General features: G+C 49.2%; 1 protein-coding gene across 5 annotated transcripts in view; it reads right to left on the reverse strand.

The window, feature by feature from the left end:
• Nucleotides 1–22349, reverse strand: part of STK11 (serine/threonine kinase 11) — a 73591-nt gene that overhangs the window by 40350 nt on the left and 10892 nt on the right. For 4 of the 5 annotated variants that reach the window (XM_077331452.1, XM_077331451.1, XM_077331453.1 and 1 more), the window contains exons 2-4: nt 15817–15900; nt 6817–6906; nt 4401–4533 (exon numbers count right to left, since the gene is read on the reverse strand). In XM_077331452.1, coding sequence (XP_077187567.1) covers nt 4401–4533; nt 6817–6906; nt 15817–15900 — 307 coding nt within the window. The remainder of the gene's footprint in view (nt 1–4400; nt 4534–6816; nt 6907–15816; nt 15901–22349) is intronic. The other variant, XM_077331456.1, reaches the window with a different exon arrangement.

The following is a 22349-nucleotide window of genomic DNA, read 5'->3' on the forward strand; positions in this document are numbered from 1 at the left end:
ATCTGCAGTGATCTTGGAGCCCAGGAAAATAAAATCTGTCACTATCTCAATTTCTTCCCCATCTATTTGCCATGAATTGAGAGGGCCGGCTGCCATGATCTTTGTTTTCTTGATGTTGAGGTTCAAGCCAACTTTTGCACTCTCCTCCTTCACCCGCATCAGCAGGCTCTTTAGTTCCTCTTCACTTTCTGCCATTAGAGTGGTATCATCTGCATATCTGAGGTTGTTGATATTTCTCCCTGCAATCTTGATCCCAATTTGTGACTCCTCTAATCCCGCCTTTCTCATGTGCTCCACATACAAGTTAAATAGGCAAGGCGACAGTATACAGCCTTGCCGAACTCCTTTCTCAATTTTGAACCAATCCGTGATTCCATGTTCAGTTCTCACTGTTGCTTCTTGACCTGCATATAAATTTCTCAAGAGACAAATAAGATGCTCTGGTATTCCCATCTCTTTAAGAACTTGCCACAATTTGTTGTGCTCCACACAATCAAAGGCTTTAGCATAGTCAATGAAGCAGAAGTAGATGTTCTTCTGGAACTCCCTAGCTTTCTCCATGATCCAGCGTATGTTGGCAATTTGACCTCTAGTTCCTCTGCCTCTTCGAAATCCTGCCTGTACTTCTGGAAGTTCTCGGTCCACATATTGCTGGAGCCTAGCTTGTAGGATTTTGAGCATAACTTTGCTAGCATGAGAAATGAGTGCAATGGTGCGGTAGTTTGAACATTCTTTGGCATTGCCCTTCTTTGGGATTGGAATGTAAACTGACCTTTTCCAATCCTGTGGCCATTGCTGAGTTTTCCAAATTTGCTGGCATATTGAGTGTAGCACTTTTACTGCATCGTCCTTTAAGTTTTTGAATAGTTCAACTGGAATGCTGTCACCACCACTAGCTTAATTGTTGCTCAGACTTCCTAAGGCCCATTTGACTTCACATTCCAGGATGTTTGGCTCCAGGTCAGTAACTACCCCATTGTGGTCATCAGGGATGTTAAGCTCGCTCTTGTATAGTTCTTCTGTATAATTTTGCCACCCTTGCTTAATCTCTTCTGCTTCTGTGAGGTCCCTACCATTTTGGTCCCTTATCACAGTGGTCCCCAACCTGCGGGCCGCAGCCCGGCGCCGGGCCGCAAAGGCCATGGCGTCGGGCCGCAGCTCCCTCTCCCCGCCCCCACCGCAGTAAAAAACTTCCCAGGCCGCAAGCTTGCGGCCCGGGAAGCTACTTACTGCGGGAGGGCGGGGAGAAGGAATTGGGGCCAGGCCGCGCCCGCGCAGCCTGATCCGCGGGCGTGGCTTACGGGCGCGACCCGATCCGCGGGCGCGGCTTCTGGGCGCGGCCCGATCCGCGGGCGCGGCTTCTGGGCGCGGCCCGATCCGCGGGCGCGGCTCGATGCGCGGGCGCGGCTCGATGCGCGGGCGCGGCCAGAAGCGTGGGCGTGGCCCGCGCGGGCGCGGTCCCCGCGGGCGTGGCCCGATGCCCTGCCTAATAAAGGTTGGGGACCACTGATGGGTATGATAACCCATCTTTGCATGAAACGTTCTCTTCATATCTCCAATTTTCTTGAAAAGATCTCTGGTCCTCCCCATTCTATTGTTTTCTTCTATTTGTTTGCACTGTTCATTTAAGAAGACATTCTTATCTCTTCTAGCTTTTCTCTGGAATTCTGCATTCATTTGGGTGTATCTTTCTCTTTCTCCCTTGCCTTTCACTTCCCTTCTCTCCTTAGCTATTTGTAAAGCTTCCTCAGACAGCCATTTTGATTTCTTGCATTTCTTTTTCTTTGGGATGGTTTTAGTTGCTACCTCTTGTACAATGTTGTGAACCTCCATCCATAGTTCTTCAGGCACTCTGTCTATCAAATCTAATTCCTTAAATCTATTTGTCACCTCTACTGTGTATTCGTCGGGGATATGATTTAGTTCATACCTGAGTGGCCTAGTGCTTTTCCCTACTTTCTTCAACTTAAGCCTAAATTTTGCAACAAGAAGCTCATGATCTGAACCACAATCAGCTCCTGGTCTTGTTTTTATTGCCTGTATAGAACTTTTCCATCTTTGGCTGCAGAGCACATAGTCAATCTGATTTCTGTGTTGACCGTCTGATGCTGTCCATGTGTAGAGTCGTCTCTTGGGTTTTGGAAAAGAGTGTTTGCTATGACCATTGTATTCTCTTGACAAAATTCTACCAGCTTGTGCCCTGCTTCATTTTGTACTCCAAGGCCAAACTTGCCTGTTATCCCGGTTATCTTTTGGCCTCCTACTTTAGCATTCCAATCCCCCATGATGATAAGCACATCATTTTTTGGCGTTGCTTCTAGAAGGTGTTGTAGGGCTTCATAGAACTGATCAATTTCATCCTCTTCAGCATCAGTGGTTGGGGCATAGACCTGGATCACTGTGATGTTGAATGGTTTGCCTTGGATTCGAACTGAGATCATTCTGTCATTTTGGGGATTGTATCCCAAGACTGCTTTTCCTACTCTCTTATTGATTATGAAGGCTACTCCATTTCTTCTGTGAGATTCTTGTCCACAGTAGTATACCTGATGGTCATCTGAATTAAATTCACCCATTCCTGTCCATTTTAGTTCACTGATTCCTAAAATGTCGATGTTCAGTCTTGTCATCTCTTGTTTAACCACGTCCAGCTTGCCTTGATTCATGGATCTGACGTTCCAGGTTCCTATGGAATAAAAATCTTTACAGCATCGGACTGTCTTTTCGCCACCAGTTACTTCCACAACTGAGCGTCCTTTCGGCTTTGGCCCAGCCGCTTCATTCATTCTGGCGCTACTAGCCGTCTGCTCATCCCCAGTAGCATATTGGACACCTTCCGACCTGAGGGGCTCATCTTCCAGCGTCATATCATTTTGCCTTTTGGAACTGTCCATAGAGTTTTCATGGCAAGGATACTGGAGTGGTTTGCCATTTCCTTCTCCAGTGGATCACCTTTTGTCAGAGCTCTCAGCTATGACCTGTCCGTCTTGGGTGGCCCTGCACGGCATAGCTCATGGCTTCACTGAGCTACGCAAGCCCCCTTGCCACAACAAGGCAGCGATCCTTGAAGGGGGAGCAAAATATACTAGAGTGTAACTGACCCCAGGTCATCCCAGTGATCTTCATGGCTTAGTTGGGGTCTTGAACACAGCTTCCGTATCCTAATTACTACACCATACTGCAGCGGTCCCCAAACTTTCTGAGGTCAGGGACCGCCTCCAGGGGGGAGGGGAGAGGCGACGGCCTGGGTGCTGTGCAAACACGCAGTTTGCATGCGCAATTTCGCCACCGGGACGCCGACTGGGGGTTGATGACCGCCGCCGTACTGGATCGGTCAGCAACTCAAAGTCAAATGCCTGACAAGGTTTCTGTTTGTAAACCAAATTACAGGCTAACGGCATTGAAAAATGCTGAGCACAAAAAACAAACAAGGACCGTCAAATATCAAAGCACAAATATTTTTGGCACACAATCACAATATAAAATTATCAGTGCACTAAATGCTGCACATTTCCCATAAACGGGCTCTCTGCTGTACCAAAGAGCTAAGTCTTCCTTCTTCGTAACATTTTGTTCCACCGACAGACAAGACCCTGGGGCATTCTTGTTTGGTTTACCTTAGTTCTTGCAATATCTCCAAATGCCTCAACCAATTATCTTGGATCTTCTCTTGGATGCACGAGGCAATTTAAAATGTTTCGGGACTTGAGGATACAATTAGACAGCCCGTTTCTGTGAAATGTGAGGCATTCAGTGCACTGTTCCGTTTACATTGTGATCCTGTGCCAAAGAGAGCCGCTCAGATATCTGACGGTGCCTCTTCGTTTTTTGTGCTCAAGGCTTCTGATTGGCCAGTGGATATTTGATTGCTACCATGAAGATCTTCGCGGTGTGACTGAAAGGAAGCACAGGCAGTCATTTGGGGGCTAGCTGTACCTCTTCTGTCAGCCCTTTTGGACCTGGGTCCACCACACTGTCCCAGAATTCCACAGGCTCAAAAGGTCTGGGGAGCCCCAGTTCATGGAACGAAGGCAGAATAATTCCCAAGTGGGACAGCAGCAGGGGCAACTCCCCCAACCCATCTCTTAAGACCTAGGTGGGTTCACACGGGTGATCACAGCCACCATTCCTTGAATGCCTTCTGGGACAAAGGAGGCCCGAGTACCACTGGGCCCAGCTGGCAGCACCCTGCAGGCCCTCCAGGGGAGATTGCTGTATACCTCTTGCTTTGCTGAGGCTACTACATCACTGCTGATGTCCTCCAGAATCTTCAAATCAAAAACCTTTCTTGGATCACTATCATTGTCAAACTGGAAGAAAAGCAGAACATCCTTGGCTGCGTGATGTGCTCAGAGCACATGGGGAGGGCTGGCGAGAGCAGCCCGAGAAGCCAAACGTACCTCTGCCACGCCCAGGTCAGATATCTTCAGCGTCCCATCGGTCGTTAGCAGGAGATTTCCCGGCTTGATATCTTTGTGGACGATGCCTTGGCTGTGAAGATACTCCAAGCCATCAATAAGCTGACAAAAGTACCTATTGGGGGAAGAAGAAACCAGAATTAAGAGGGGAAAGCAAATGGTCCCCTGGCCCTCCTTCCCTCCAAGGGGCTCATGGAAGCAAACCTCCTCCTCTCCTCCTCCTCCTCTGCCCTCCGCAACGGCTTGGCTCACCTTAGCAAGTGCTTTGGAAATGGTTGCCCTGCAAGCGGGCAAGGAGATGCCAGCAGCCAAAGCCTCCCTGGCAGAACAGCTTATGCGACCAGGGTCTTTTTATCCCCTCCCGAAATACTCGAGAGCAGCCAACGAAGCGGATGGGCAGGAGGTTCAGGACAGACACAAGGAAACACTATTTGACACGGAGAGTGGAATTCGCTGCCAGAGGACAGCATGATGGCCACAGGAATAGCTTTAAAGGCGGATTAGACAGTCATGGAGGACAGGTCTACCAGTGGCTACGAGCATAGTGACCTCCACGTTCATAGAAGCAGAGAGTTGGAAGGGGCCATACAGGCCATCTAGTCCAACCCCCTGCTCAACACAGGATCAGCCCAGAGCATCCTAAAGCAACATCCTAAAGTTCAGGGGCACTGAACTTCTGAGTCGCAGAGCCTGGAAGGAAAAGCCTCGGCTTCCATGCCAGATGGTTGTCAGCCCAGAGGAACTGACTGGCCACCGTGTGAGGCAGGAGGCTGCGCTAGGTGGACCACCGGCCTGATCCAACAGGGTCCTGCTTATGTTCTTCCCTTGGGCTTCTGTGGAGGTCTCCCATCCTAATAATAAACATAACTGAACTGCTTAGCTTCTATTAGCCAACAAGATCGGCCCAGCCTGGCAAGCCAGGTCATGGCTAGTCTGCAACAGCAGAGCAAGAGTCAACTCCAGTCGCACCTTCAAAGGGCAACAATTTTTTCCCCAGGATATAAGCTTTTATGAATCAAAATACACTTCCTAGGAAGAGACATTAAAAGTGAGCTTTTGACTCACATGAGTTAATACATGGAAATTTTTGTTGGGCTTCAACAAGGATAAGAATTCGAGTTCAGTCCCGCCTTAGTTCAGTCCCGAACAGGCCAGGAGCAGGGGGAAGTTCTCATCCCGAGGCATCAACAGCTGCCTCTCCAGAGCCTGGGAATTGTTCCCACCTTTATTAGAAAGGTATTGAACATAAAATGGCCAATGCTGGAATGCCCTTGTATAGATCTATGGTGCGGCCTTGCCATTCTGGTCATTGTATATCCAAAAGGTCATAGAAAACTGGAAACAGGACAGAGGAGGGCAACTAAGATGATTAGGGGGAGAGCACAGTCCCCAAGAGTAAGGGCTGGAGAGTGGGGCTTTTCAGTTTAGAGAAGAGACAACTAAGGGCGGACGACAACCTAGAATCACAGAGTCCAGGGTCACATGACAGAGGTTTATAAAATTATGTATGGGATGGAGAGAACTGACAATGAGAACTTTTTCTCCCTCTTCCAAAATACTAGAACTTGAGCGCATCCAACAAAGCTGATGGGCAGCAGGTTCAGGATGGACAAAAGGAATACTCCTATACACAGAGTGATTGCAATGTGGGATTTGCTGCCAAAGGAATAAGCAGCACTAAAAGGATTAAAGGTAAAGGGATCCCCTGTGCAAGCACCGGGTCATGTCTGACCCTTGGGGTGACGCCCTCTGGCGTTTTCATGGCAGACTCAATACGGGGTGGTTTGCCAGTGCCTTCCCCAGTCATTACCGTTTACCCCCCAGCAAGCTGGGTACTCATTTTGCCGACCTCGGAAGGATGGAAGGCTGAGTCAACCTTGAGCCGGCTGCTGGGATCGAACTCCCAGCCTCATGGGCAGAACTTTCAGACTGCATGTCTGCTGCCTTACCACTCTGCACCACAAGAGGCTCTAAAAGGATTAGACAGGCTTATTCTCCATGAATATATCAATGGCTACTAGCTATGGAGACTGAAAGGAACCTACACATTAAGAGGCAAGCAACCTCTGCACCCGAGCCAGGAGGCAACCTCAGGGGAAGGTCTCTGTCTCTAAGCCCTACTGCTGGCCCCCCAGGGGAACGGGTTGGCCACTGTGTGAGATGGGAGGCCGGTCTAGAGGGACCCTCCCTGGTCTCATTCAGCAGGGCTCTTACGTGCATCCTTGTTGCAAAGGAAGCCATCCTTGCTTGAGGGGCTGCCCTTTATCATCTTCCACACAAATGTCCGCTAAAGAGAGTTTAAGTCAATGTCATTGTCCAGTGGGGTCTGCCTCTTACTTCAAAAACCCAGCTAGAGGACTGGTGCGCCCAGCCCCAAGGAGGCTCCCTGCTTACTTACCCATGTGCCTGAAAGATCGGAAACTTCTTCTCTGGGACGCTATCCAACATCTCCTGCATGCCACATACACAGTACTCCATCACCATATACGTGAGAGGTAAAATTAAGGAATCATGCATGTCAGGCTGGAGATCCAGTGCCGTGCCATCACCAAAGGACACCCGGGATTGCAAGGTCTTTGCTTAGCATCTCCTGCAAGCACCGCAGAGACGGCAATGCAGGGCAAGCCAACCCCAAAGTCTGCAACAAAGTGCCCCAAATGCCACAGCTTGAGTAAATCACACAAACATGCATCAACCTTATTAAATTTGCAGATGACACTAAACTGGGAGGGGAAGCAATCACACCAGAATACAGAATCAGGATACAGGATGATCTTGACAGGCTGGAAAACTGAGCTAAAATGAATAAAATGAATTTCAATAGTGATAAATGTATGCATTTAGGAAGAAAAAAATCGAACACATCACTATAGGATGGGTGAGATTTGTCTTGGCAGTGGTAAGTGTGAAAAGGCCCTGGGGGTCTTAGCAGACAATGTACTGAACACGAGTCAACAGTGTGACCCAGAAACTAAAAAGACAAAGCATTTTGGGCTGTATTAAAAGAAGCAGAGTGTCCAGATCACGCGACTTGATGTTACCACTTTTCTCCGCTCTGGTTAGACCTCACTTGGAGTACCGTATTCAGTTTTGGGCACCACAACTGAAGAAAGATGTAGAGAAACTGGAGCATGTCCAGAGGAGGGCTACAAAGATGGTGAGGGGTTTGGAGACCGAGACATACGAAGAAAGGTTGGGGAAACTTGGTCTGTTTAGCCAGGAGAGAAGACAACTAAGAGGTGATATGACAACCATCTTCAAGTACTTGAAGGGCAGTCATATAGAAGATGGAGCAGAGTTGTTTTCTGTTGCCCCAGAGGGTCAGACCAGAATCAGTGGGTTGAAATTAATTCAAAAGAATTTTCAGCTAAACTTCTCCTGACAGAGTGGTTCTTCAGTAGAACAGGCTTCCTCGGGAGGTGGTGGGTTCTCCTATGTAAGTTTTTAAGCAGAGGCTAGATAGCCACCTTGCAGAAATGCTAATTTTATGAACTTAGACCGATGGGGGGATGTGCCAGTGTTTGTCTCTTGTGGCCCTTCCTTGAATAACCAGGGAATTGCTAATCAAGACTGTGGGATGGTAGGTGAATTCCCTTCCAGGCCAGGCTTGATCCTGGAGATTTTTGGTGGGATGGACATGAAATTGGGGTCACTGTGGGAAGGCAGGTAGTTGTGAGTGTCCTGCATAGCGCAAGGGGTTGGACTAGATAATCCTAGAGGTCCCTTCCATGATTCTAATCTGCCTATTTGTCCATGTAGGTCATGGCACCAGTGGGAGCTACAAACAGCACTCCAACCTCTGCCTGGAGCTCCCCGGAATTTCTGTTCAGTGGCAGATGTGTACATGTGCCCATGCACACCCACAGGCTTTTAATATCAGGGATTCCTGTAACCATGTTAAGTTCCATGTACCTTTACAACCTTAACGCTTGCTGAAAGCCAAACATCTCCAGGTTTTGACACTCTGCGCTTAAAAGAAATGAAAACAAATTCTGCGTGAAAGCAACAAATTTCGCAAAAGGAACCGCATGCAGTCTTGCCGGCTTTGAATCTTAAAAAGGAACCAGTGTGACCAAGCAGACTTCGCAGAGCCCATGACACAACATGGGGGGGGGGATGCAAAGCCACAAACCCCACCCAGTGCCACCTCCTCTGATGGGCAGCAGTTCTTCAAGGTATTGGGCTCTGCCAACCCAACTGCACTGGAAGTCAAAACATGCTTTTGAGATTTCCCCAAGACATTGCTGGGCTCATTCATCCTGGGGGGAGCATGAGGAGAAATCCTTCCTTCTGTTTTTTTTTTTAATACAAACCAGAGGAATACAAACCAGAACTCTGAGACCAGTTCTCCCCCACCACACACAAACTCACACACACTTTACACTTTGCTTACTTTAAATGGTAGACCTAGAATTTCGGGGGCATGGGAGGATTTTCAATCCTCTTGCAAGGTTGTTAGAATTGGGTGGGAAAGGCAGGGAATCCAACCCTTCCCCATCCACCAATGTCAAACACAAGCCAAAGTTCCCTCTTTCTCTCCCTCCGTAGCAGAGCAGGCACATCTGAACAGAACAGAACTGCTGAAATACTGAAACAGGCAATGGGCAGGGCAAGACCTGTGTAGCTCCAGAGAGCTACTGAGCGGGGCTTCCTGTGTGACTGAAGCGCCACTCATGGGCACAGCTTAGAGGGCACACTGATGCAGGTTTGGGAGACAAAGGCCACTGGTGTAGATAGAGGGAAGGAGCCCGCAGTTCAGTGGTGCAGCCACTGACGTTTATTCTCCAGTTAAAAGGGCAGCAGGCCATTGGGAAACACCTCCCTCTGCCCAAGGTCCTCCACTCACAGGACAGCACCAATGTCATGACTCAGTAGAAGGTTGCTTCATATGCAACGGAGCTGAGAGCAAACATCCCTCAACATGCAAATATGTCCTCTGCAGAGGAGAAATTATTGGCTTGGGATTTAGTCCCCTCCCACCTACCTGCCAGCAGGTCTTTGCGAGGGCTTCCGAACCAGGCATCTGGATGAGGCCAACATCGCACCCTTACCATCTCAACACACACACACACGCCCCACCTAGTCCCTTACCAGGCCCCCTCTCAAGCCAACAAGGGGACTCCCAACTGCCATGATTCAGGCTTGTGGGTGAAAGATCATAAGACGGCGCATGTGATCAGTATATGTTTACAGTGATCAATTGTTATGTCTTAACTATCTACTGCATGGGGATTTTTGTCATCTCTGTTGAAAGCCACCCGAGACCACGGCGATGGAGAGGAACGACTTGGAAACCCCAAAATAAATAAACAGAAAGAACCACTTGAGAATGTGTCTCTGCAACTCTGCTCCAAGTCAGTGTTTGAAATGCAGTCCCTTCCTTGAAGCCGCCTGGCTGGTCCTCTAGTTCTGCTTGCCGAGAGTCCTCTTCTCGTCTTCCCACCAGCCCCTCTGTCCCTGCGCTTAGAGTAGGATTCTGACTCAGAGATTCTCAATGTAGCACCTGCTTGCTACTTATAAAGGTAAGAGCAGCCTTGCTGGATGAGACCAGCGGTCCATATAGTCCAGCATCCTGCCCCTGACGCTGCCTCCTGGCTTCGGGATGCAGAGGCTGCCTGCCTGTGAACACAAGTTTCCCTTGAGTCACCACTGACAAGCCTCTCCTCCATGGAGCTATCTGATCCCCTTTTAAAGCTCTTGATGCCTGGGCCATCATTACATCCACTGGTAGTGACCTCCGCATTTTAATGACTTGTGTGTCAAGAAGTATTTCCTTTCTCAACTCTCTGCACCCCTTGCATAGCTTCATAAACATCATAAATCTTAGAGGTAAATTTCAAAAGGGACAGAAAAAGGAGGGCCAGTCATGCATCTCAGCAAAGGGGACAGAGAGGGAGAGACACAAGTCCAGCAGCAGCTTAGAGACAAGCAAGGTTATTGGGCCTTTGAGAGCCAATGCTCCCTCCACCCGTGACCAACTGATCAACAAAGCGACCCTCTGAACATTGAGACAGAGACTCTCTTGTACCTGGGGCCTTGCAACCTCGCCCCAACGGCTCCAACCACAATACGGAGGAGCCCACTCCCGTCTTAAAGTAAAGCACCCACCGTCTCAGGTAGGGTAGGGATCCTCGGACCAATTCCTCAGCCTTCAACTCTGCTGTTTTCAGCTGAAGAATTAAGACGGTGGGTCAAGTGGCTAGACGGGAGGTGAGCTATATAACAAGCTGCTAAAAATGCCTCTTGGAAGAATTAGAAATATTTCCAAAGTTGATTAGCAGCCACCCTTGGAAGATTTCTTGGCCTCACGATCAGCTGTCTGTACTGGCTGGCAGCCAGGAGTTCGGCTACTGCTGCACGGGTTCAGGGCTCACATGTCTACCCCTGCAGGGAGACAGTCAAGGGTTTTACCCTCCCTCTACCAGACTGAGAACTGAATGGCCGTAGACTGGAGCACCTATGCTGGGGAGAGACTCCCACCGTCAAAGGAAGAGCCGAAAAGACTACCTTCTGTTGTCGTTAGTCCGAGGACTTCTGGCCGAGCCACAGCAACCAAGGTTGACCAGCCAAGAGTCAATAACTGGACTGACCTGCAAAGCCCCCCCCCCCCTTGTGCTTAACATCTTTTGGAGAGTAGGATCCACCTCTGCTTTCCACCTGCCTAGTGGTCCTACCTCGGCTGACCTACAGTCTCTGCTCCTATCGACCCCAACTACCCTCCCAGAAGACATCTTACTCAAAGCAGTTCACATCTACTGGTTTAGCAGTGGGTCAGGGAGCTTGTTGCCAGCCCCTCCAGGAAAGAACAAGGGTCTAAAACAATTAGTCCCACCCAGTAGGACATTTCTTTTGTAAGGTTCTTTTATAGGTTTAACCATAGTAGAAAGGCAACTGGAGAGTCCTCAACCAGTGTGAGGTGATCAGGTAAAAGGCAAACTTAGCTTATAATGTCGTGTACTGTATTGCAGGGGCAGTCAACCTGTGGTCCTCCAGATGTCCATGGACTACAATTCCCATGAGCCCCTGCCAGCAAACGCTGGAATTGTATTGTATTGAGGGAAGGGAGCGGGATTGAGATAAGGAACTCGGTGGAGTGGAACAAGTAGAACAAGTAAGAAGCCATATGGACAGTGGTGAGGTCAGCCAAGGGCTGGGATCCTGGTGATTGGGGGATGAGGGAATTATGGGGGTGGGAGATGGTAGCCAAGGTGATGGGGTAGGAACTACAGTAAAGTTTGCTAATCGCCATCCTATCCCAAAAGATGCCAGTGGCCGAGTAAGGGAGGATTATCCTCTCTCCAAAACTGGTGTTGTGCAACACCAATCATAACATTACAACCCTCCATGACTTTCTTGCGGGGACCAGGCCTGCTTGACGGAAACCTGGGTGTGGTACCTCTACAAGACAGGTTGAGGGACTTGGGAATGTTCAGCCTGGAGAAAAGGTGGTTGAGAGGGGACATGATTGTCACTTGGAGGAGGGCAGGATGCTGTTTCCGTTGGCTGCAGAGGAGAGGACACGCAGTAATGGGTACAACGATTTTTCATAGTCAGAGTAGTTCAGCAGTGGAATAGGCTGCCTAAGGAGGTGGTGAGCTCCCCCTCACTGGCAGTCTTCAAGCAAAGGTTGGATACACACTTTTCTTGGATGCTTGAGGCTGATCCTGCATTGAGCGGGGGGTTGGACTAGATGGCCTGTATGGCCCCTTCCAACTCTTATGATTCTGTAATAATGGTCACCCCAGGACAGTTGGCTCCACTCAGGTTTCCAGACCTTCACCAATCCCAGAAAGACAATGCAGGGTGGCAACGCTAGTCCAAGATTCTTTTTCTTTCCGGGCACTCCCCATCCCAACGATCCCAGGAACTGAATGTGTGAGTCTTGCATGGGCCCAGTGGAGAGTTTGGCCACTTGCCTGTTGTACCGGCTGCCTGACGCACCAGCAGATGCCCTGCCAAGCTTATTGAAGTTGGTTGCGGTGTGGGCTATGAAGTTCCCCAGATTATCAATTCTGGGAGACTTCAAGGTCCATGTAGAGAAACTTTCTCCTTGCAGAGTTTGGACCGGGTCTCAGCCATGGCAACACTAGGACTCACCCAATTTGTTGTTGGCCCTGCACATCCGGCAGGCCACACCTGGATCTGATCTCTGGACAAGGCCCAGGTTTATCCCTATGCCAATCAGCTGGGGTGCCATGGTCAGACCATTACACCCTGAGAGTGAAGAGTGGATATATGCACACCCAAAGAGACTTATTCCAGAATGCTCTGAGGGACCCAAAGCCCCCTGCCAACTCAGTCAATGAACTAGTGAAGAGTTGGCATTAGGGTTGGGCACTTCGGCGCACCTTGGCCACTTCAGCAATCGCGGAAGCTCAAGGTGATTGCCAAAGCGGCCAAGGTGCACCAAAGCGCCCAATGCCTAGTTGGCATTGCTGACTCTCCGAAGCCATTGATGAGATCACTCCTCAATGCCCTCTCATCTCCCAACCACAGCCAGCTCCTTAGAATGCACCTGACCTGCGCAAGCAGAAACAGGAGCTGAGACTGCTAGAGACAGTCTGGCAAAAGACTCGTGACAAAGCACCTCATCAGATGCTTATGAGTGCTTATAAGATGGCAGTGAAGGCCACTACTAAGAAGGAATCCTCTGCAGCCTCCGTTGCGTCTGTGAGCTCATGCCCAGCACAACTGTTCAAAACATCCTTAGGATTGTCCCAAAGCTACGAATTGGATAGCAGCAGTGAGGCTTTTGCAAGCTATTTTGCAAAGAAAGTTTTGACGCAGAAAATGAATTGGAGGCCCCTCGACCATCTCGGCGTCCTACTCTGGACCACTTCGGCCCACTCTCTCCATGGCCCTGGCAGCTGCCTGGCCAACCGTGTCCTCTCAGCCCAGGTCCCTCATTGCTGGTAAAACCAGCAGTGAGGAGATCTGGGGCCCCTTCCAGGAACTTATCTGTGGAGGTGCAAATAAGGAAGGCTGCCCACCTAGCATTCTTCCGTCTGATCTAAACAAGACAGCTGGCACCTTATCTCTCCAAGCCGGCCTGAGCCAGAGTGACCCATGTGACAGTCACTGCTAGATTAGACTTCTGCAACTTGCTCAGTGCAGGGACTGGTCCAGAAACGCCAACTCACTCAAAATGCAGTGCTCAAGTCCTGACAGGGACTCAAGGGAAAGCACATATAACACCAGTGCTCTCCCAGCAGTATTGGCTCCAGATTGGAGACTGAATCAGGTTCAAGGTTTTGGTGCTAACTCTCAAAGCACTAAACGATCTGGGACAAGAGTATCTACGGGACTGTAATTTCCCTTACATTCCCCCAAGAGCACTAAGATTTTTGGATCAGCATCTGCTCAGGATTCCCAGTCCAAAGGAAATGAGATTGGCCCCGACCAGAGTCATGGCCTTTTTGAGCCTGGCCCCAGTCAGGTGGAATGTGCTCCCAATGGAGTTCTACAAGGCCTGTAAGATGGAGCTATTCCACCAGGTTTGTGGTGAAGGCCCAAAACAACAACCATTAATGAATGCTGGCCTCACCACTGAGGGAAAAGATCAGCTTTTGATCCCAAAAACCCTGTCTGTGAAAAATATTAGTTGGGGGAGATTAGATCTAGATTAATAAGATGGTGGAAGTAGCGTTGCTGAGCATTCCACCCAAGGATTAAGAACTGGATTTCAGAAGCCCATCTAATGGAATATCTTTGCCTGACTTGGGGTGAGGCGTCTGGGTCTAACTAAAACTAAGAAGCATGCATATTGGATGGGAAATATACTTCTGGGTAGAGCGTGTGTGAACGAGATCTTGGAGTACTTGTGGACTGTGAGCTAAATATAAGCAGGCAGCATGATGCGGCGGTAAAGAAGGCAAATGCAGTCTTAGGCTGTATCGAGAGAGGGTTCACATCAAAATCACAAGATGCACTTGTGGCACTGTGTACCACATTGGTCAAACCACACTTAGAGTCCTGCATGTAGCTCTGGAGGCCTCACTTCAAAAAGGATGTGGACAAAATTGAGAAGGTAAAGAGGAGAGCGACAAGGATGATCCAGGGCTTGGGGACAAAGGAAAGGCTGAGGGACTTGGGAATGTTCAGCCTGGAGAAGAGGCGGTTAGGAGGGCTGTCCCTCAAAGGTATTTGAGAAGCTGCCACTCACAAAAGGGCAGGGAGCAGTTCCTGTTGGCAGCAAAGGATTGGTCTCACAGTAACAGGATTAAACTACATGTAGAACTGTATCAGTTAGATATCAAGAAAAAAAATTCACAGTCAAGAGTAGTTCAGCAGTGGAATGGGCTGTCTAAGGAGGTGGGGAGCTCCCCCTCACTGGCCATCTTCAAGCAGTGGCTGGACAGATCCTTCGGGATGCTTGAGGCTGATCCTACACTGAGCAGGGGGTGGGACTAGATGGCCTGCATGGCCCCTTCCCACTCTAGGGTTCTACAAATCTAGTTCAGCAATGCAATGGGCTGCCTAAGAAGGTAGGGAGCTCCCCCTCACTGGTGGTCTTCAAAGAGCAGCTGGACAGATCTTTATCAAGGATGCTTTGGGCTGATCCTGCATTGAGAAGGGGGTGGGACTAGATGGCTTGTATGACCCCTTCCAACTCTATGATTCTATAATTCAATACAAAAAAAGAAAGGAAAACTTCACAACAAGAAACACAATGCAGACTCAAAAGGAGGAACACAGCAGGCCAGGATCCCAGCAAACACACTGGGTCAGCAACCCTGGGGGCACCACGCGCCAACATAAGAGGGTCCCTTCTCCATCCCTCTCTTTCCATGCAATATTTCCACCTCTAATGCCTCCAAAGTGACACAAGGATGTCCATTCTGGAACAACAACAGTGACAAGAAGGGTGCAGCCAGCAACATGGCTCTCCCCATCTGTCTGGCTCTCCTGAGGTTTCCATCAGCAGGAACTAAACCACTGATTCAGCAAAGTCATGGGACAGAGCCTGTGCCCCTCTCCCACATGCACAAATACCCCCACAGCTACTGCACAATCTATTTGAGGAGGAAGAGGTGCTGCCTTGCTCTGACCACAGTTCCATTCAAGGCGTGCATGTTTTGGCAGCTGGATGATATTTATAGTTGCCAGTGGCTTTGCCCCTCTCTCAAGTCCTCTGACACACACATGCTGTGGTACTGTGGAAACCCTCAGAGAAGAATTTGGGCACATTGTTTGTCATAGTCTACCTTCAGACTATGTCCAATCCTCTGAAGTGAGGCCCAAAGGCAGAGATCAGGGAGGGGTTGCTTGTGATGGGGACCACTCCAGGGGACCACTCTTAACTTCATTCACTGGGAAAGACCACAAACATTTGGGATCCTGGTTCATGCAGGAAGAAGTTGCCCCCACCCCCTCGCCAAAGACCCCGGAGAAAGGATATATCTTCTGCTTCTCTTCATTGTACAACACATCAACCAGCTGGATCACGTTTTTGTGTCGCAACCGCCGTAGGAGCTGTATTTCCCTGGAGGGAGAGGAGAGAAGAACATAACAGAGATCAGACCTGCCATCAGGAGCACCACCAAAAAAGCCAAGGAGATTCCTTCGTTTATGGTCTGGCAAAGGGAGCTTGGACTCTCAAAAGCTTATAGCCCCCAAATCTTGTTGATCTCTGTGGTGCTGCTGGACTGGATTAAAATCTGTTCTAACTGCAGACCAACAGGGCTACTCTCAGGAACTCCATTCCTCAAGGAAGTGTCATTTCCAGCATTCGGGAACAAACAAACGTCATGGGTATTTGTAGCTCAGCTAAAGAGCTCCCTGCTGTTTTCTATGGTTTTGTAGCTCCCCACTGGTGAAAAGCTTGGCAGGAATCACTTCCAACAGACTTTCTCTTTCCTTTTTTATGCCAATAAAGGCAATCTGACTCTTTCCTTTCTGCCTTCTTCTACCTACGGCCAACAGTAGTGCCTGGAACAGCAGTCAGGTCCCAAGCCCGGCTAAAGGACACCCCCCCACACACACACACCCAGTGCACCCTACAGTTTGTCACCTAATATTGCAAGCTCATTTCTTTTCAGCTAACAAAAACGGCATGCAGCTTGATTTTGAGCGGCAAAGGGTTCACCCCCCGCAAAAAAAAAACTTATTTGCAAACATCAGAGTCTGCATTTGGACAAGTCACAAACAGGCTGCTGGGTAAAACGAAAGCATCCGACAAGTCAGCTCTGAGTTCCTTGGGAGAAGATCCAAGCGGGATCAGCCCTTTGTTTTCACACACAAACTTGGGCTCTCTCTGGGCTTGGTGCCCCTCTCAGAGGGTCTGCGGTTGACCAAGGGCCTCCATGTCTGTGAGCCTCACTTCACTGGGCCAGACGCCAACAATCTCAAGCACCACGAGAGAACTGGGCCTCACTCAGAATTGGGCCAATTCACACCCCCCTGCAGCACAGACACAGCAGTTTGCTCCTGCAGAGCACAAAGGGTTCGGCCAGCTCAAAGCTCAGGGCAGACCCCTGCTCCGGAGGCCCTCAGCTGCCAAAGGCAACGCTTGCATTCAAACGTCTCCCAGACTGCTGACCCTCGTGGCACGAGTCCTTGGCCATTTCTCTTGCCACACACACGCGCGCGCGCGCGCACGCGCGCACCCCTTCCCATATTATGCTGCATGGCTCTGCTGCGCCACTTCAGCTAGCGGAGGCGTCATACAGCCGAGCAGAGGGCTCCACTGGCCTGTCCGCGGGGGGCAGCAAGAGGGAAGGCCAATGTACTGCCAGAACGAGAGTCATGCTGCTCAAGGGGACACCCTGTTCTGTGGGCTGCTGGCAGCCTTCTCAGGACACGTAGGCCCTCACTACTTGACCCCTCGGGCTCCCTCCCCAAGCCACAGACGGAGGGCGCCTGACACTCAGAGCAGGCAGAAGAAACGCCAACAAGCCTCCTCACAAATGCCGGCAAAACTCCCACCCTATCGTGTTGTTTAAGAGTTTGGGCACACACCCTTGGGCAGATGCTGGAAACAATCCCAAACAAGTCAGCCCTCTGCAGCATGCATTAGTACCCGCCCTTCTGGGGCCCAGTTCACCAAATGCAGAACACCATACCTGCCCAGGTGGCTAAAACATGGCATGGAAGTCGAGGTAGAGAGTCAAGTTTCAAGCCCCAGTTCATAGAATCATAGAGTTGGGAGGGACCTCCTGGGTCATCTAGTCCAACCCCCTGCACTGTGCAGGATACTCACATCCCTATCGCTCATCCACAGTCACCTGCCACCCCCTTGAGCCTTCACAGAATCAGCCTCCCTGTCAGATGGCTCTCCAGCCTCTGCTTAAAAATCTCCGAAGTTGGAGAACCTGCCACCTCCCGAGGAAGCCTGTTCCACTGAGAAACCACTGTTCCACTGAGTTCACATGATGCAAGCTCTGCTTCAAGGCTTCAGGGGAGATTCCTTGAATGATAAACCAAGGAAGTAATGACAAGCTTCCCAGGATGCAGAGGGCTGCTGCTGCCCAATGTACATCTCTTTCCTTGTGCATTCATGCCACTTTGGGCTGGGAAATTAGCAAATCTACAGAATATCTGGCTAAGGAATGCAGAAAACATGCCTGCCCCTTCTCAGCAAAGGCACCAGGTCAGTACAAGTATGCTGGCTACTCTGGCAAAAAGGGGACTCACTCTTCAGTCTGCGCTGGAAATGCAGGACCACCAAAAGCAAATGGCACAGTCCCTTCATTTGCCCTCTCTTGCCTTGCCATAGGTTCAAGTGTGCCTCGACGGCAGAGCTATCTGCGCCGGCAGCACGGACAGTGTCCAGGTGCACTGTGCTAAAACAGAAGAAGTTACAGCAGTCCCCACCCCAGTCAGCGAAGAAGAGGAGTTGGTTCTTAGATGCCGCTTTTCTCTCCCAGAAGGAGTCTCTTCCCACAACAGACACCCTGTGAGGTGGGTGAGGCTGAGAGAGCGCTGATATCACTGCCCGGTCAGAACAGTGCCGTGGCGAGCCCAAGGTCACCCAGCTGGTTGCATGGAGGGAGCGCAGAATCGAACCCGCGCATGCCAGATTAGAAGTCTGCACTCCTAACCGCTACACCAAACTGGCTTTGCGAAGCCGCAGAGAAGGTGCCGACGGAGCACCTTTTAGACTCTGCCGCAGATGCAAAGATAGCAACCATGGAGGGCTACAAATCAGTTAAGGACATCACTGCAAAGGACTCCTGAGGGGTTACAAGTTCATGCAGGGATCCCCTTGGCATATCATCACCATGACAAGGCAGGTTGCAGGCATCTGGAGGGTTGCCAGAAGGGGAAAGGGGAGAGGAGGATAAGCCTTCTCTTATATGGTGGTTTGTATTCTGCACCACATGAGCCTCTTGTGGCGCAGAGTGGTAAGGCAGCCGCCTGAAAGCTTTGCTCATGAGGTTGGGAGTTCGATCCCAGCAGCCGGCTCAAGGTTGACTCAGCCTTCCATCCTTCCGAGGTCGGTAAAATGAGTACCCAGCTTGCTGGGGGGTAAACGGTCATGACTGGGGAAGGCACTGGCAAACTACCCCGTATTGAGACTGCCATGAAAACGCTGGAGGGCGTCACCCCAAGGGTCAGACATGACTCGGTGCTTGCACAGGGGATACCTTTACCTTTACCTTTTTATTCTGCACCAGGTTGCTGTGGGGTTATTTGACGGTTGGTTTTAATATATTTTAACTCTACTGTACACTTGAATGTTGTGAGCTGCCATGAGGCGACAAAAAAGTCTAAAGAATAAAAAATTAAACATATAGAATTGGAAGGGACCTCGTGGGTCATCTAGTCCAACACTATGCAAGACACTCACATCCCAATTGCTCATCTGCTGTCACCTGCCACCCCCTTGAGCCTTCACAGATTCAGCCTCTCCGTCCGATGGCTCTCCAGCCTCTGCTTAAAAAAACCTCCTGAGGAAGCCTGTTCCACTGAGGAACCGCTCTAACTGTCAGGAACTTCTTCTGGATGTTTAGACGGAATTTCTTTTGAATTAATTTCATCCCATTTGTTCTGGTCTGGTGCAAAAGAGAATAACTCTGCTCCATCTTCTCTATGACAGCCCTTTAAGTATTTGAAGATTGTTATCAGATCCCCTGATAACCAGGGGATGAAGCCCTACAACACCTTCTAGAAGCAACGCCAAAAATGATGTGCTTATCATCATGGGGGATTGGAATGCTAAAGTAGGAAGCCAAAAGATAACCGGGATAACAGGCAAGTTTGGCCTTGGAGTACAAAATGAAGCAGGGCACAGGCTGGTAGAATTTTGTCAAGAGAATACAATGGTCATAGCAAACACTCTTTTCCAACAACCCGAGACGACTCTACACATGGACATCACCAGACGGTCAACACAGAAATCAGATTGACTATGTGCTCTGCAGCCAAAGATGGAAAAGTTCTATCCAGTCAATAAAAACAAGACCAGGAGCTGATTGTGGTTCAGATCATGAGCTTCTTGTTGCAAAATTTAGGCTTAAGTTGAAGAAAGTAGGGAAAAGCACTAGGCCACTCAGGTATGAACTAAATCATATCCCCGACGAATACACAGTAGAGGTGACAAATAGATTTAAGGAATTAGATCTGATAGACAGAGTGCCTGAAGAACTATGGATGGAGGTTCGCAACATTGTACAAGAGGTAGCAACTAAAACCATCCCAAAGAAAAAGAAATGCAAGAAAGCAAAAGGCTGTCTGAGGAAGCTTTACAAATAGCTAAGGAGAGAAGGGAAGTGAAAGGCAAGGGAGAAAGAGAAAGATACACCCAATTGAATGCAGAATTCCAGAGAAAAGCTAGAAGAGATAAGAATGCCTTCTTAAATGAACAGTGCAAACAAATAGAAGAAAACAATAGAATGGGGAGGACCAGAGATCTTTTCAAGAAAATTGGAGATATGAAGAGAACGTTTCATGCAAAGATGGGTATGATAAGGGACCAAAATGGTAGGGACCTCACAGAAGCAGAAGAGATTAAGCAAAGGTGGCATAATTATACAGAAGAACTATACAAGAGCGAGCTTAACATCCCTGATGACCACAGTGGGGTAGTTACTGACCTGGAGCCAGGCATCCTGGAATGTGAAGTCAAATGGGCCTTAGGAAGTCTGAGCAACAATAAAGCTAGTGGTGGTGACAGCATTCCAGTTGAACTATTCAAAATCTTAAAGGACGATGCAGTAAAAGTGCTACACTCAATAAGCCAGAAAATTTGGAAAACTCAACAATGGCCACAGGATTGGAAAAGGTCAGTTTACATTCCAATCCCAAAGAAGGGCAATGCCAAAAAATGTTCAAACTACCGCACCATTGCACTAATTTCTCATGCTAGCAAAGTTATGCTCAAAATCCTACAAGCTAGGCTCCAGCAATATGTGGACCGAGAACTTCCAGAAGTACAGGCAGGATTTCGAAGAGGCAGAGGAACTAGAGATCAAATTGCCAACATACGCTGGATCATGGAGAAAGCTAGGGAGTACCAGAAGAACGTCTACTTCTGCTTCATTGACTATGCTAAAGCCTTTGATTGTGTGGAGCACAACAAATTGTGGCAAGTTCTTAAAGAGATGGGAATACCAGAGCATCTTATTTGTCTCTTGAGAAATTTATATGCAGGTCAAGAAGCAACAGTGAGAACTGAACATGGAATCACTGACTGGTTCAAAATTGAGAAAGGATTTCGGCAAGGCTGTATACTGTCGCCTTGCCTATTTAACTTGTATGCAGAGCACATCATGAGAAATGCGGGATTAGAGGAGTCACAAATTGGGATCAAGATTGCAGGGAGAAATATCAACAACCTCAGATATGCAGATGATACCACTCTAATGGCAGAAAGTGAAGAGGAACTAAAGAGCCTGTTGATGCGGGTGAAGGAGGAGAGTGCAAAGGTTGGCTTGAAACTCAACATCAAGAAAACAAAGATCATGGCATCCAGCCCTCTCAATTCCTGGCAAATAGATGGGGAAGAAATGGAGATAGTGACAGATTTTATTTTCCTGGGCTCTAAGATCACTGCAGATGGGGACTGCAGCAAAGAAATTAAAAGACGCTTGCTCCTGGGGAGGAAAGCTATGGCAAATCTAGACAGCATCCTAAAAAGCAGAGACATCACCCTGCCAACAAAAGTGCGTTTAGTCAAGGCTATGGTCTTCCCAGTTGCAATGTATGGCTGCGAAAGTTGGACCATAAGGAAGGCCGAGCGTCAAAGAATTGAGGCTTTTGAACTCTGGTGCTGGAGAAGACTCTTGCGAGTCCCTTGGACTGCAAGGCGAACAAACCAGTCAGTCCTAGAGGAGATCAACCCTGACTGCTCTTTAGAAGGCCAGATCCTGAAGATGAAACTCAAATACTTTGGCCACTTCATGAGAAGGAAGGACTCCCTGGAGAAGAGCCTAATGCTGGGAGCGATCAAGGGCAAAAGAAGAAGGGGACGACAGAGAATGAGGTGGCTGGATGGAGTCACTGAAGCAGTAGGTGCAAACTTAAATGGACTCCGGGGAATGGTAGAGGACAGGAAGGCCTGGAGGATCATTGTCCATGGGGTCGCGATGGGTCGGACACGACTTCGCACATAACAACAACAATCAGATCCCCTCTCAGTCATCTCCTCTCCAGGCTAAACAGACCAAGCTCCCCCAGCCTTTCTTCATATGTCTTGGTCTCCAAGCCCCTCCCCACCTTTGTTGTCCTCCTCTGGACACGTTCCAGTTTGTCTACATCCCTCTTCAACTGGGGTGCCCAAAACTGTATACTGCCCTTCCATATGGCTCAGGCCATACTATCCAGTCAGTTGCATTTGCCCTAGCTAACTCTGACTGCTTGTTCAGATATGATCTTCACCAGCAACACCAACAGAGGTAAAGGTAAAAGTAAAGGTATCCCCTGTGCAAGCACCGAGTCATGTCTGACCCTTGGGGTGACGCCCTCCAGCGTTTTCATGGCAGACTCAATACA

Source organism: Paroedura picta, chromosome 4 (genome assembly GCF_049243985.1).
Source record: "Paroedura picta isolate Pp20150507F chromosome 4, Ppicta_v3.0, whole genome shotgun sequence".
In the NCBI taxonomy this organism is placed as follows: domain Eukaryota; kingdom Metazoa; phylum Chordata; class Lepidosauria; order Squamata; family Gekkonidae; genus Paroedura; species Paroedura picta.